At 48.8% G+C, this 12,364-nt stretch overlaps 2 protein-coding genes across 4 annotated transcripts in view; one reads left to right on the top strand and one right to left on the bottom strand.

Annotated features, from left to right (window-relative positions):
- FAM228B (family with sequence similarity 228 member B) overlaps positions 1–8,599 on the bottom strand; it is an 88,268-nt gene extending 79,669 nt beyond the window's left edge. The window contains exon 1 of one of the 2 annotated variants that reach the window (XM_058426608.1): positions 8,493–8,599. The gene's annotated coding sequence lies outside the window, so the exon portion shown is untranslated. The remainder of the gene's footprint in view (positions 1–8,492) is intronic. The other variant, XM_058426613.1, reaches the window with a different exon arrangement.
- On the top strand, positions 4,115–12,024 carry TP53I3 (tumor protein p53 inducible protein 3). 2 transcript variants are annotated; one of them, XM_032172377.2, is made up of 6 exons: positions 4,115–4,194; positions 4,699–4,841; positions 5,879–6,146; positions 8,417–8,629; positions 9,818–10,014; positions 11,701–12,024. In XM_032172377.2, the coding sequence occupies exons 2-6, from the start codon at positions 4,704–4,706 to the stop codon at positions 11,881–11,883; spliced, it is 999 nt and encodes a 332-aa protein (XP_032028268.1). In that variant the 5' UTR covers positions 4,115–4,194; positions 4,699–4,703; the 3' UTR covers positions 11,884–12,024. The 2 variants fall into 2 exon arrangements, with proteins under 2 accessions (XP_032028268.1, XP_058282597.1); XM_058426614.1 differs by lacking the exons at positions 4,115–4,194; positions 9,818–10,014 and having other exon boundaries at positions 4,702–4,841; positions 11,701–11,828.
- Positions 12,025–12,364: the final 340 nt, after the last annotated feature.

Below are 12,364 nucleotides of genomic sequence, written 5' to 3'. Positions count from 1 at the left end.
GATCCCACAGATTAAAGGCTCAGTCCCGAAAGGTTGCCCCCATTAAAGATGCCAACTGCAAATCCAAGCCTCCTACACTTCTGACCAACTGGCTGTATAAATCAGGGATTCTCATGACTCCCTCCTTGGATTTGATAATTTGCTAGAATGGTTCACAAAACTTAAGGAAACACTTACGTTTGCTAGTTTATTATAAAGAATGTTATAGGCCGGGCGCGGTGGCTCACGCCTGTAATGGCAACACCTTGGGAGGCCGAAGCGGGTGGATCACTTGAGCCCAAAAGTTCAAGACCAGCCTGGACAACATGGTGAAACCCTGTCTCTACTAAAAATGCAAAAATTAGCCAGGCTTGGTGGCGCATGCCTGTAATCCCAGCTACTTGGGAGGCTGAGGCAGGAGAATCACGTAAACCCGGGAGACAGAGATTGCAGTGAGCCGAGATCACCCCACTGCATTCCAGCCTAGGCAACAGAGCCAGACTCTGCCTCAAAAAAAGATAGATATAGAGATAGATAGAGATAGAGATAGAGATAGAGATATATAAAATAAAGGAATGAACAGCCAGGTGAAGAGGTATGTAGAATGAGGTCCAGAAGGATCCCAAGTGCAGGAGCTTCTGAACCCATGGAGCTGGGGTACACCACACCACCTTCCCATGGTGGATGTGTTCACCAGCTGGGAAGCTCACCACATTTTCTTTGTTCAAGAGTTTTAGGGCCAGGCACGGTGGCTCACACCTCTAATCCCAGCACTTTTGGAGGCCGAGGCAAATGGATAACCTGAGGTAAGGAGTTCGAGACCAGCCTGGCCAACATGGAGAAATCCCATTTCTACTAAAACCACAAAAATTGGCTGGACCCAGTGGCTCACACCTGTAATCCCAGCACTTTGGAAGGCCGAGGCAGGTGGATTGCCTCAGCTCGGGAGTTTGCGACCAGCCTGGGCTGTTGCGAAACCCTGGGCTGGTGAAACCCCATCTCTACTAAAATACAAAAAATTAGCTGGGCGTGGCAGCGTGCGTCTATAGTCCCAGCTACTTGGGAGGCTTGCAGTGAGCCGAGATCATGCCATTGGACTCCAGCCTGGGTGACAGAGTGAGACTCTGTCTCAAAAAAAAAAAAAAAAGAAAAAAAAATTACCCTGGTGTGGTGGCTCACACCTGTAGTCCCAGCTACTCGGGAGGCTGAGGCAGGAGAATCACATGAACCTAGGAGGTGGAGGTTGCAGTGAACTGAGATCAGGCCACTGCACTCCAGCCTGGGCAACAGAGTGAGACTCAGTCTCAACAACAACAACAACAAAAAAGAGTTCTTATAGTGTGAAATCTCCAGTCCCTGCTTCCCCTTCCCAGGGTCTTTCTGGTGACCAGCTCATCCTGAAGCTATCTAGGGCCCCCACCCTAAGTCACTTTATTAGCATAAACTCCAGTGTGCTTATAAGGGTTTGTTATTAATATAAAAAGTCACTTCTATCACATACGAAATTCCAAGGGTTTTAGGAGCTCTGTACGAGAACAAAATATAATAAAAGATGCTTATTGGCCAGGCAGAGTGGCTCATGCCTACAATTCCAGTACTTTAGGCTAAGGTGGGAGAATTGCTTGAGTCCGGGAGTTCATGACCAGCCTGGGCAACGTAGCAAGACCGTATATCTAGTTAAAAACAAAAGAAAATTAAAAAGAAAGAAAGAGATGCTTATTCAGCAAATAACAAAGGTTTTAGGAGTGCTATTGCAGGAACCCAGGACAAAGACCAAAAATATATATTTCTTATTACACACTGCAAGATTACATCAACCAAGGGCTCACCAAGATAAAATCTTAGGCACTTTCAACTACTAGTTTTGCTGGGATACTTTAGTATATTTAGTGGTTGGTATTATTAGATTTTTTTTTTAAAGTAACTCCTTGCATCTTAAAAGTTCTTATTTAGCACTTACATTACACATTCCCCATCTATCTTAATCCATTCCATTTTCTTAATCCAATCAGTTTTAGTGTAGATTTTTGCAAAGTTTGTTATTTACAACTATTTCCTTTCCATCTGCCTCTGTTCTAGGATATTTATTATTTGGTTCAAACCTTTCCTCAGTTTTGGACAGATGCGTATCCGGATGATGTGTCTCTGAATCCTTATACATCCTCAGACATGTTTTTTGCCCTAACAAGTGAATTATATCTTAATGGGGTATATTGAGTTACAGCGCTTTTCTTCTAGTCAATAGAGGCTAGTCTACTCTCTTCTAGCTTCCAGATTGCAGATAGAAACTTGGTGGGCACAGTGGCTCATACTTGTAATCCTAGCACTTTGTGAGGCTGAGGCAGGAGGATTGCTTGAGCCCAGGAGTTTGAGACCAGCCTGGACAACATAATGAGACCCCTACACTACAAAAAAGAGAGAGAGAGAAAGAGGGGGTGGGGAAGGAAGGAAGGAGGGAGGGAGGGAGGGAAGCCATTTTTTTTTTTAACCAATTGTGAGTAACTTATTCTTTCCACACTTGTTAGAACCTGAAATTTTATAAAATATAGGCATGCATTTTTGTTCTTATGAATCCATCCTTTAGTGAATGTTTTCAATCCGTATAATCTGGTAGAATTTAGGAAAAGTGTACTCTTTTATTTGGTTAACTATTGAATCTTCTTCATCCATTCCTCTTCCTCCTTCTAAAATTCCCCTTTTTTTTTTTTTTTTTGAGACGGAGTCTCACTCTGTCGTCCAGGCTGGAGTGCAGTGGTGCGATCTTGACTCACTGCAAGCTCTGCCTCCTGGGTTCACGCCATTCTCCTGCCTCAGCCTCCGGAGTAGCTGGGACTACAGGCGCCCACCACCATGCTCGGCTAATTTTTTGTATTTTTAGTAGAGACGGGGTTTCACCGTGTTAGCCAGGATGGTCTCGATCTCCTGACCTCGTGCTCCACCCGCCTCGGCCTCCCAAAGTGCTGGGATTACAGGCGTGAGCCACCACGCCCGACCTAAAGTTCCTATTATTCTCATAGCAGGGTCTCCTGAATTTTTCTTTAAGTCCCATCATTTTATTATTTCCATCTCTATAGGCTTTTGCTCTGTTGTGTTAAAGAAGTAATTATTCAATGATACTTGTTAAAGCATATTAAGGAAGACTTTATTTAGCACCATCACTACAGGTTTAGGGACCACTGCAATGAGTTCTTGCAGTGGAGGAGACAGGTTAGGATCAACTCTGAATGCATCATGGACAAGTGGGAATGTATAGCCAAGGAGCAGTGTGGGGGGTCAGTGGATGGAAAATTAGTAAGAGGCATCAGGGGTAAGGGGGATTCTATCTAAACTGACCTAACAGGATTCTTACTGAAGACAGGCCAGGGTGGTCGGATATCACTTGGGGGATGGTGGAGGATGACATATTGAGGGCGATCAGATGTCAAGGATGGGAGGTTCTTACTAAAACAGGAATTTACAAGGAGTGCTATGGATATGTAGTGGGAGGAGGCCAGGGATGCTGCTGAACATCCTGCAATGCACAGGACGATCTCCTACAACAACGAAGTCCAAAATGTCAATAGCGCCGAGGTTGAGAAACCTTCATGTTGCTTACGGATACAGCTTTTACCCAGTCAAAATCGCCAGCATCCTTCTCCTGGGGCTGAACCTCTCCCCCAGGACTATCAGGAGGAGGGGCGTGATAAGGATCCCAGGACTGCGTTTTGCCTTTCTTCCCCACCCCCACTCCCAACAGCTCCTTTCTCTTCTCTTAGCAGCACCCAGCTTGCCTACCCATGCTCAAGATGGGCGGGATGCCAGCCTGTTACATAAACGTGCCAAAAGCCTGGCCATGCCTGGAAAATGGACCAATCCGCCCGCCAAGAGGTTGGGTCTCTTCCCTAGAGAGAAAGAAGTTTCCTCTCCTTGCAGTGAGAGCTAGAATCGTACTTTCTGTCAAGCTGAGAGAAAGACTCTTTTCCAGAGGCTAAAAGGACAAAAAAATCTGATTTGCTTGCTTCTAACTTTGCGTTTTAAAGGGGGAAGGAGGAAATGAAAGAGAGGGAGGGTGGTTCTGCTTAGCCCCACCCCTCCGGCTACTCCAAGTCCAGCCGTCCATTCCGGTGGAGGCAGAGGCAGTCCTGGGGCTCTGGGGCTCCGGCTTTGCCACCGGGACCCGCAGGAGACAGAACCGCTCGGCGCCGCCTGGTGCATGGAAGGGGAGCCGGGCCAGGAGTAAGTAACTCACACGGGCGCCGGGGACCCGGGTCGGGCTGGGGGCTTCCAACTCAGAGGGAGTGTGATTTGCCTGATCCTCTTCGGCGTTGTCCTGCTCTGCCGCATCCAGCCCTGTACCGCCATCCCACTTCCTGCCGTTCCCATCTGTGTTCCGGGTGGGATTGGTCTGGAGGCGGCCGAGGACTTCCCAGGCAGGAGCTCGGGGCGGAGGCCGGGTCCGCGGGAGACCAGGGCAGCGAGGCGCTGGCCGGCAGGGGGCGCCGCGGTGCCAGCCTGAGACTGGGCTGCTCCGCGAGGATACAGCGGCCCCTGCCCTGTCCTGTCCTGCCCTGCCCTGCCCTGCCCTGTCCTGCCCTGTCCTGCCCTGCCCTGCCCTGTCCTGTCCTGCCCTGCCCTGCCCTGTCCTGCCCTGCCCTGTCCTGTCCTGCCCTGCCCTGCCCTGCCCTGTCCTGCCCTGTCCTGCCCTGTCCTGCCTTGCCCTGCCCTGCCCTGTGTCCTCAGACAACATGTTAGCCGTGCACTTTGACAAGCCGGGAGGACCGGAAAACCTCTACGTGAAGGAGGTGGCCAAGCCGAGCCCGGGGGAAGGTGAAGTCCTCCTGAAAGTGGCAGCCAGCGCCCTGAACCGGGCGGACTTAATGCAGGTACCCAGGGCTCAGCCGCGCCGGGGCGGGCGGGACTCCAGAGCCTCCCTCTCAACAGCACTCAGTGGACATTGACCAGACGTGAAGGCGTGCACCGCTCCACACCCAGCAGGCAGCTGCGCTGGGGCTTCCCAGACCTAAACCCAGGGCGCCCTCTTTGTTCATACAAAACAAGAGGGAGTACTTGGAAAGCAGAATCCACCCCGAGCTAATCCATAGCCACTCAGGCCTCCAGATGAGGGCGGAACTAACATTGTTGTGGGGTGTGGGCACACTTACTCCCCAAGCTACCCTGTTCACCATCTTTATTCTACAGATAAGGAAACTGAAGGTCAGCGAGGTTAAACAGTACGCCCAAGGCCATGACACTAGCAATCAGAAGAGCTGGGATTCAAGCTGAGGTCTTTGGGGCTCCAAAGACCTCTTAACTCTTTCCATTCTGAGAGTCCCAGAGCTGACAGCGGGCAGTACTCTTAAGAATTTTCTTCTGTCTGCTACTGATTTACTGACCTGGGCCAGCTGCATTGGTTGGGGTCATTCAGAAATGTGCATCAGAATCCCCTGGGGCACAAAAGAAACGTGATGGGGGCCCAGGCACGTGTACTTTGAAATACCCCTCAGGTGGTTCTGCCACACACTCCTGGTTAAGTCCCTCTGCTCTACAACTTCTGAGGCCTGGGGTGAGTGAGCACAGGGCCTAGCGCTTGATGCATGGGAACCATCGTCAAGGTTCCTAATCCCACTACTATTATTTCCCGTCTGGGACTCAGTTTCTCAATCTGTAAAACAAGGGGTTCAGATGAGGTAAATAGCTAAGGACTCTACCAGTTATAACATCCACTGATCATGTGACCTCCAGTTTATTTGCATAAAACTAATGGCCTCTCCTTTTTCTTCTCCTTACTTACAAAAACCTGACTTTATCCTGAAATTTATTTTTGAAAAAAAAAAAGAGGGGATATTGGAAGAGGGGCTAGGGGTGGTGACATACAGATTTCTGATCATGCTCACCACTTAATGCACTTCTTTCTCTGCAGAGACAAGGCCAGTATGACCCACCTCCAGGAGCCAGCAACATTTTGGGACTTGAGGCATCTGGACATGTGGTAGAGCTGGGGCCTGGCTGCCAGGGACACTGGAAGATCGGGGACACAGCCATGGCTCTGCTTCCTGGTGGGGGCCAGGCTCAGTATGTCACTGTCCCCGAAGGGCTCCTCATGCCTATCCCAGAGGGACTGACCCTGCCCCAGGCTGCGGCCATCCCAGAGGCCTGGCTCACCGCCTTCCAGCTGTTACATCTTGTGGGTGAGGAGGCCTCCATGCTCACTCCACACAATGTGGCTCAACACCTTCATAAATCAGCCACCTTGAATCCCAGCAATCCTCCAGGGCACTCCCAGGCCTTGCTGTACCACCTGTACTGTCAGGTCCTCAAACCATGTTAAAAGGGTGTAATGTTGAGGCTGAGAATCATAGTTAGCAGATAGAAGGTCTGGATAACACTAGATAGGAGGCCTATGTACATGTTAACACCGGAGGCCCAGCAGCAGTCCCAGCTTCTCAAAATCATGCTGAGCTTCTCTCTGGGGTCCCAGTGTAACAGAAGGGACCAATTGACTCATTTATTCCTCCTCAATCCCACAGAGGCCAGTCAAGAACTCACATAAGGGAATCTAAGAAGACTTGGTCTTTGCCTTTAGACAGTGCAGTGTAACTGAGAAGGCAACATATGCATAAGATCAGATGACCATAGAGTTTCATCTGATGAATGCGGTCTGGTGGGTCTTTGAGACCCACTAGTCTCAAAGTTGCCAGTGCTGCGTATCAGTCTTACCTCTGCTAAGTGCACAACAGCTGCCCTGGCCAAATTCTAGTACTATGGTATTTGACCACTGGAGACAGGCAGTCATATGGTCTATGACTTAATGCAGGTACAGAGATGACAATAGAAGCTGGAGATGGGTAAAGATGGTGTGGACAAGGGTAATCAGAAGGCTTTTTGGAAGGCTTTGAAGGGTGGGTAAACTTGTGAAGGACATAGGCATGCCAAGGTGGCCTAAGAAAGAGTATCAGCTAGGCCGGGCGCGGTGGCTCACGCTTGTAATCCCAGCACTTTGGGAGGCCGAGGCGGGCGGATCACGAGGTCAGGTGATCGAGACCACGGTGAAACCCCATCTCTACTAAAAACACAAAAAATTAGCCGGGTGTGGTGGCGGGCGCCTGTAGTCCCAGCTACTCAGAGAGGCTGAGGCAGGAGAATGGCGTGAACCCGGGAGGCGGAGCTTGAAGACTCCATCTCAAAAAAAAAAAAAAAAAAAAGAGTATCAGCCAGGCAAGGTGGCTCACACCTATAATCGTAGCACTTTGGAAGACAGATCACTTGAGCCCAGGAGTTCAAGACCAACCTAGGCAACATGGCAAAACCCTGTTTCTACAAAAAATACAAAAATTAACCAGGCATGACGGTGCACGCCTGTTGTCTCAGTTACTCAGGAGGCTGAGTTGGGAGGATCACCTGAGCCCAGGAAGGTCAAGGCTGCAGTGAGCCATGATCATGCCACTGCACTCCAGCCTGGGCGGTAGAGTGAGACTCTGTCTCAAAGAAAAAGAAAGAGTAGGCTGGGCATGGTGGCTCATGCCTGTAATCCCAGCACTTTGGGAGGCTGAGGCGGGCGGATCATGAGGTCAGGAGATCGAGACCATCCTGGCTAACACGGTGAAACTTCATCTCTACTAAAAATACAAAAAATTAGCCGGGCGTGGTGGTGGGTGCCTCTAGTCCCAGCTACTCGGGAGGCTGAGGCAGGAGAATGGCATGAACCCCGGGGGAGGGGCAGAGCTTGCAGTGAGCCAAGATTGCGCCACTGCACTCCAGCCTGGGTGACAGAGCGAGACTCTGTCTCAAAAAAAAAGAAAGAGTATCAAGGTGAGACCAGCCACTGCACTCAGTAGTAAAGGATGACTATTGTGATTTGTGAAAAATGAGGCTGGGGCCAGATCATGGTGTCCTTGAATATCAAGCTGTCTGGATTCAATGCAAAAGCTAATGGAGAAGCACTTTACATTTTGAGGAGGAAGTAACATAATGCAAGTGCCATCTTAGGAAGAGGAGCCTGGTGGCTGTGTGTTGCCTGGATCAAGAAGACCAGCTGGAGGCCAGTTTCAGACTCTAGAAGGATGGGCTTTCGGTGGTGACCATGGGAATGGTAGTTGTTCTTACTTATTCAGGTGTAGGTCAGAGATGTGCATTTTGGTGTTATAGGTGAAATAGAGATTACGGATGTGGCTGCTTATAGCCCTGTTTCAAAAGGCTGTTTTCCATTTTAGCCAGAGGCAATAAGACAGAAAAGATCTGTCAATATGCTCTTTTTCTTTCTCCAAAGAACAAGACGGTTTGTATTTGAGTCACAGCGTCCCACCCCACCAGCCCACACCCACCCCACCAAATAAAAAAGGAAAAGCAAAAGATTGATTTGGCATTTAGTGCAACGGCCAGGTGATCTTGATAGAATATGCTTGTGTGGGGAATGTGTAGCAATTGCAAAGTAAAGAGAACCCTGTACTTTCTGTCACAGGAAATGTTCAGGCTGGAGACTATGTGCTAATCCATGCAGGATTGAGTGGTGTGGGCACAGCTGCTATCCAACTCACCCGGATGGCTGGAGCTATTCCTCTGGTCACAGCTGGCTCCCAGCAGAAGCTTCAAATGGCAGAAAAGCTTGGAGCAGCTGCTGGATTCAATTACAAAGAAGAGGATTTCTCTGAAGCAACGCTGAAATTCACCAAAGGTAAACAACTGCTTTTACCGTTCAGCAGGAATTTAAGAGATGATTAAATAAAAGCCCCACCAGTCTCAAAGTTGCCAGTGCTGTGTATCAGTCTTACCTCTGCTAAGTGCACAACAGCTGCCCTAGCCAAATTCTAGTACTATGGTATTTGACCACTGGAGACAGGCAGTCATAGTTAGATCTAAGATGGTTTCCATGTACATTCTTGCAAGAGGTAAGATTCATCCACACTTTAGACCATGCAGACTTGGTCTGGAATTATCCAGCACCTTTTCTTCCCAACCAGCCATTCCACACTTAGTTAACAGGAGGCTTGGAGGCAGAGACCAGTTTGGAGCCAGCCATGGTAGGGTTGGGTGGTAGCACCCTAAATGAGTAGATGTGCACACCTCTGTATTCCAAAGCCAGACGTGTCTATTTTTGGCTCATCCTTTTCCATTTTTCTTCTTTTTTTTTTTTTTTGAGATGGAGTCTCGCTCTGTCACTGAGGATGGAGTGCAGTGGCTTGATCTCAGCTCACTGCAACCTCTGCCTCCCAGGTTCAAGCGATTCTCCAGCCTTAGCCTCCTGAGTAGCTGAGATCACAGGCGCGCCACAACGCCCAGCTAATTTTTATATTTTTAGTAGAGACGGGGTTTCACTATGTTGGCCAGGCTGGTCTCGAACTCCTGAACTCAGGTGATCCGCCTGCCTCAGCCTCCCAAAGTACTGGGATTGCAGGCATGAGCCACCATGCCTGGCCTCCGTTTTTCATGAGTAGAAAAGGAGAGATGAAATCAAAGCTAGAAAGCCTATAATTCCAATAACCCAGTGCGGACACTTCCTAACTTCTATGTGAACAACTAGCCTAGATTGGGCCTCCTGTATTCTGTTCTCAATCGTGCCTGGGTGTCAGTGGGACTGTACTTATTTTGGCATGAGAAGAGACTCTAGGTCATGGTGCCCCATTTCCCTCTTGCTGTAGCTACGCATCATAAAGGGTGAACTTCACACATGCTATGATAGAGTTCCGCTATCTAAACTCCATTTACAACAGTTCTTCAAGCAGTGTTTCTAATTCCAACCTATAGACTTACCACTTGCATCTGTATTTATTTATATCCATAATCCACGAATATACCATGGTATCTTATTTTGCACCAAGCTTTCTATATCTGACTAGCATCACAAATCTGTTTCCTATGGAAGGTGCTGGAGTTAATCTTATTCTAGACTGCATAGGCGGATCCTACTGGGAGAAGAATGTCAACTGCCTGGCTCTTGATGGTCGCTGGGTTCTCTATGGTCTGATGGGAGGAGGTGACATCAATGGGCCCCTGTTTTCAAAGCTACTTTTTAAGCGAGGAAGTCTGATCACCAGTTTGCTGAGATCTAGGGACAATAAGGTGAGTGACGAATGAAAAGAAAACATGTGATTTAACCCAGAAAAGTGTGGTTCATTTACATTACCCTGAAAAAGGAAGCTCTACCTTAGGTTAAGGAGGTTAGTTTCCATGAAGAAACCTCCCCCTCTGAAGATAAAGAGGGAACCCGATTTCAGAGAACTGATTCAGATTGGTCGTAGAGGCTTCAGTATCATGAAAAGAAGTGTAGCTGATACTTCACACATTATCTGAACATTCTAACAGAATGAACAAAGCACTGACCATATTAGGAAGTATTTTGGGTAGTTCCAAGACTTTGTTTTCAAAGGCAGAATTCATCTCAGTGTGCTAAGAAAGGCTGTTAGGTGAGTAAAAAATAAGTAAGCCTTGGCCTTCAACAGATTATAGGTTCCATGCCAGGCACAGTGGCACTCGCTTGTAGTCCCATCTACTTGGAAGGCTGAGGCGGAGGATTGCTTGAGTCCAGGAGTTTCAAGGCTGCAGTGAACTATGATTGCACCTGTGCATAGCCACTGTACCCCAGCCTGGGCAACATAGCAAAACCCCATCTCAAAAAAAAAAAAAGATTATATGCTCCTGAAATATTCCATTTGGCAGTCTAGCCGGTACCAGCTTTGGGAATGTTTCCACCATAGGGTTTTGCACCGGCTGAGGGACAGGAGAGCTTAAGCATCCCTTTTGCACTAAGCCTATATGAGTCCTATCTGTGGCTGCCTCCTGGGTAAAGACACTTTATTTAAAAACAATTCTTAGGCTGTCAGTGACACTAACATTTTACTTCAGGCTTCAGTCTTTATCTGGTACAGAATAGAAGTTACACATTTGGAGGTACAAGGGAGCCAGAGATAACCTGTAACCCCCTCTTAGCTCCTATGTGGTCTCTTTGGCTGGCTCTAGAAACCAAGTTGATACCAGCAGATTGACAGGAGAAAAGCATGTACTTTTTTTTTTTTTTTTTTTTTTTTATGGAGACAGGGTCTTACTCTGTCACCCAGGCTGGAGTGCAATGGCACAATCAGCCTCCTATGTAGCTAAGACTAAAGGCATACCACCATGCCTGGCTTGTATTTTTTGTAGAGACAAGGTTTCACCATGTTGCCCAGGCTGATCTCAAACTCCCAGGCTCAAGTGATTTGGCCAAAGTTAAGATGCTTTTGTAATTTTTAGACAAAGAACAATAAATTTGAGAAGAAATAAGACAAAATCTGGCTAGGGATAGTAAATTTCTAGGGAAGTCACTAGGAGATATATAGGGGTGGGGGGGTGTAAAACTAGTGGAAGATAAGGGTTACTTCCTTAAGTGTATTTATTCAGTTCCATTGCAGCCCCGTTTCCAGTCTCTGGTGATAAGGGCTTTTTGCCCTAGTATGGGGAGGGTACCCCTCCCAGAGGAATCTTTATGACTTGCTACATGCAAGAAGATACAGGTCAGCTAGCCTTTTCTGAAACTACAATTTCTCCAATGCTTTCACCTCAAAATAAACAATATACCTATCAGACATATTCTGAGATGGTACATGACTCCTTCAAGGGTATTTCACACACATGCTAGGAAGTGAGGGGTTAAGTGTCCCTGTGTGCTTTTTCAGATATGTGGTTTCAGAGAGAGCAAGAAGGCTGAGGAGGATGAGGAGGGCGGGGTGAGGCTCTCTCCCCAGGCTGATGATCTCCTTTCCCTTGTCTTAGTACAAGCAAATGCTGGTGAATGCTTTCACGGAGCAAATTCTGCCTCACTTCTCCACGGAGGGCCCCCAACGTCTGCTGCCGGTTGTGGACAGAATCTACCCAGTGACCGAAATCCAGGAGGCCCATAAGTACATGGAGGCCAACAAGAACCTAGGCAAGATCGTCCTGGAACTGCCCCAGTGAAGGAGGATGGGGCAGGACAGGACGCGGCCACCCCAGGCCTTTCCAGAGCAAACCTGGAGAAGATTCACAATAGGCAAGAAACCCGGTGCTTCCTCCAGAGCCGTTTAAAGCTGATATAAGGAAATAAAGAGTGAACTGGAAGGGTGGCACGCGGACTGGGGCCGCTGCGGCGGGGTTGAGGTGGGAGTCCGGACGGGCGTCGCAGCGGGGATTACAGAGGCCCGATCAGCTGAGGCTCAACCTGAGGGCCCCTCCAGGGACGGAGATTCTGGGTATAGTTACAGCGTCAGCCCTGACACAAGCCGCCAGAACCCCGCAGACTCCGCCTTGCGCGCAGCTAGAGGCCCAAGCCCACCACCTCCCGCACCTGCCCGCGCGCCCCGCAACCAGTGGGCACCACAGCAGGCCCCGGCCCTGCCCGCTACTCACCTGGGCCCCACCCCACCTCTCGCCGCCCTCCTCAGGCCCCACCACCTCCCGC

Source organism: Hylobates moloch, unplaced genomic scaffold (genome assembly GCF_009828535.3).
Source record: "Hylobates moloch isolate HMO894 unplaced genomic scaffold, HMol_V3 SCAFFOLD_13, whole genome shotgun sequence".
In the NCBI taxonomy this organism is placed as follows: domain Eukaryota; kingdom Metazoa; phylum Chordata; class Mammalia; order Primates; family Hylobatidae; genus Hylobates; species Hylobates moloch.
The sequence above is the reverse complement of the archived record's forward strand: the minus strand, read 5'-3'. Positions and strand labels throughout refer to the sequence as shown.

Coding starts and splice junctions, on each gene's coding strand:
- TP53I3 (XM_032172377.2), top strand. CDS start 4,704: ATGTTAGCCGTGCACTTTGACAAGCCGGGAGGACCGGAAAACCTCTAC. Junction 4,842..5,878: donor ACCGGGCGGACTTAATGCAG/GTACCCAGGGCT, acceptor CTTTCTCTGCAG/AGACAAGGCCAGTATGACCC. Junction 8,630..9,817: donor AACGCTGAAATTCACCAAAG/GTAAACAACTGC, acceptor TTCCTATGGAAG/GTGCTGGAGTTAATCTTATT.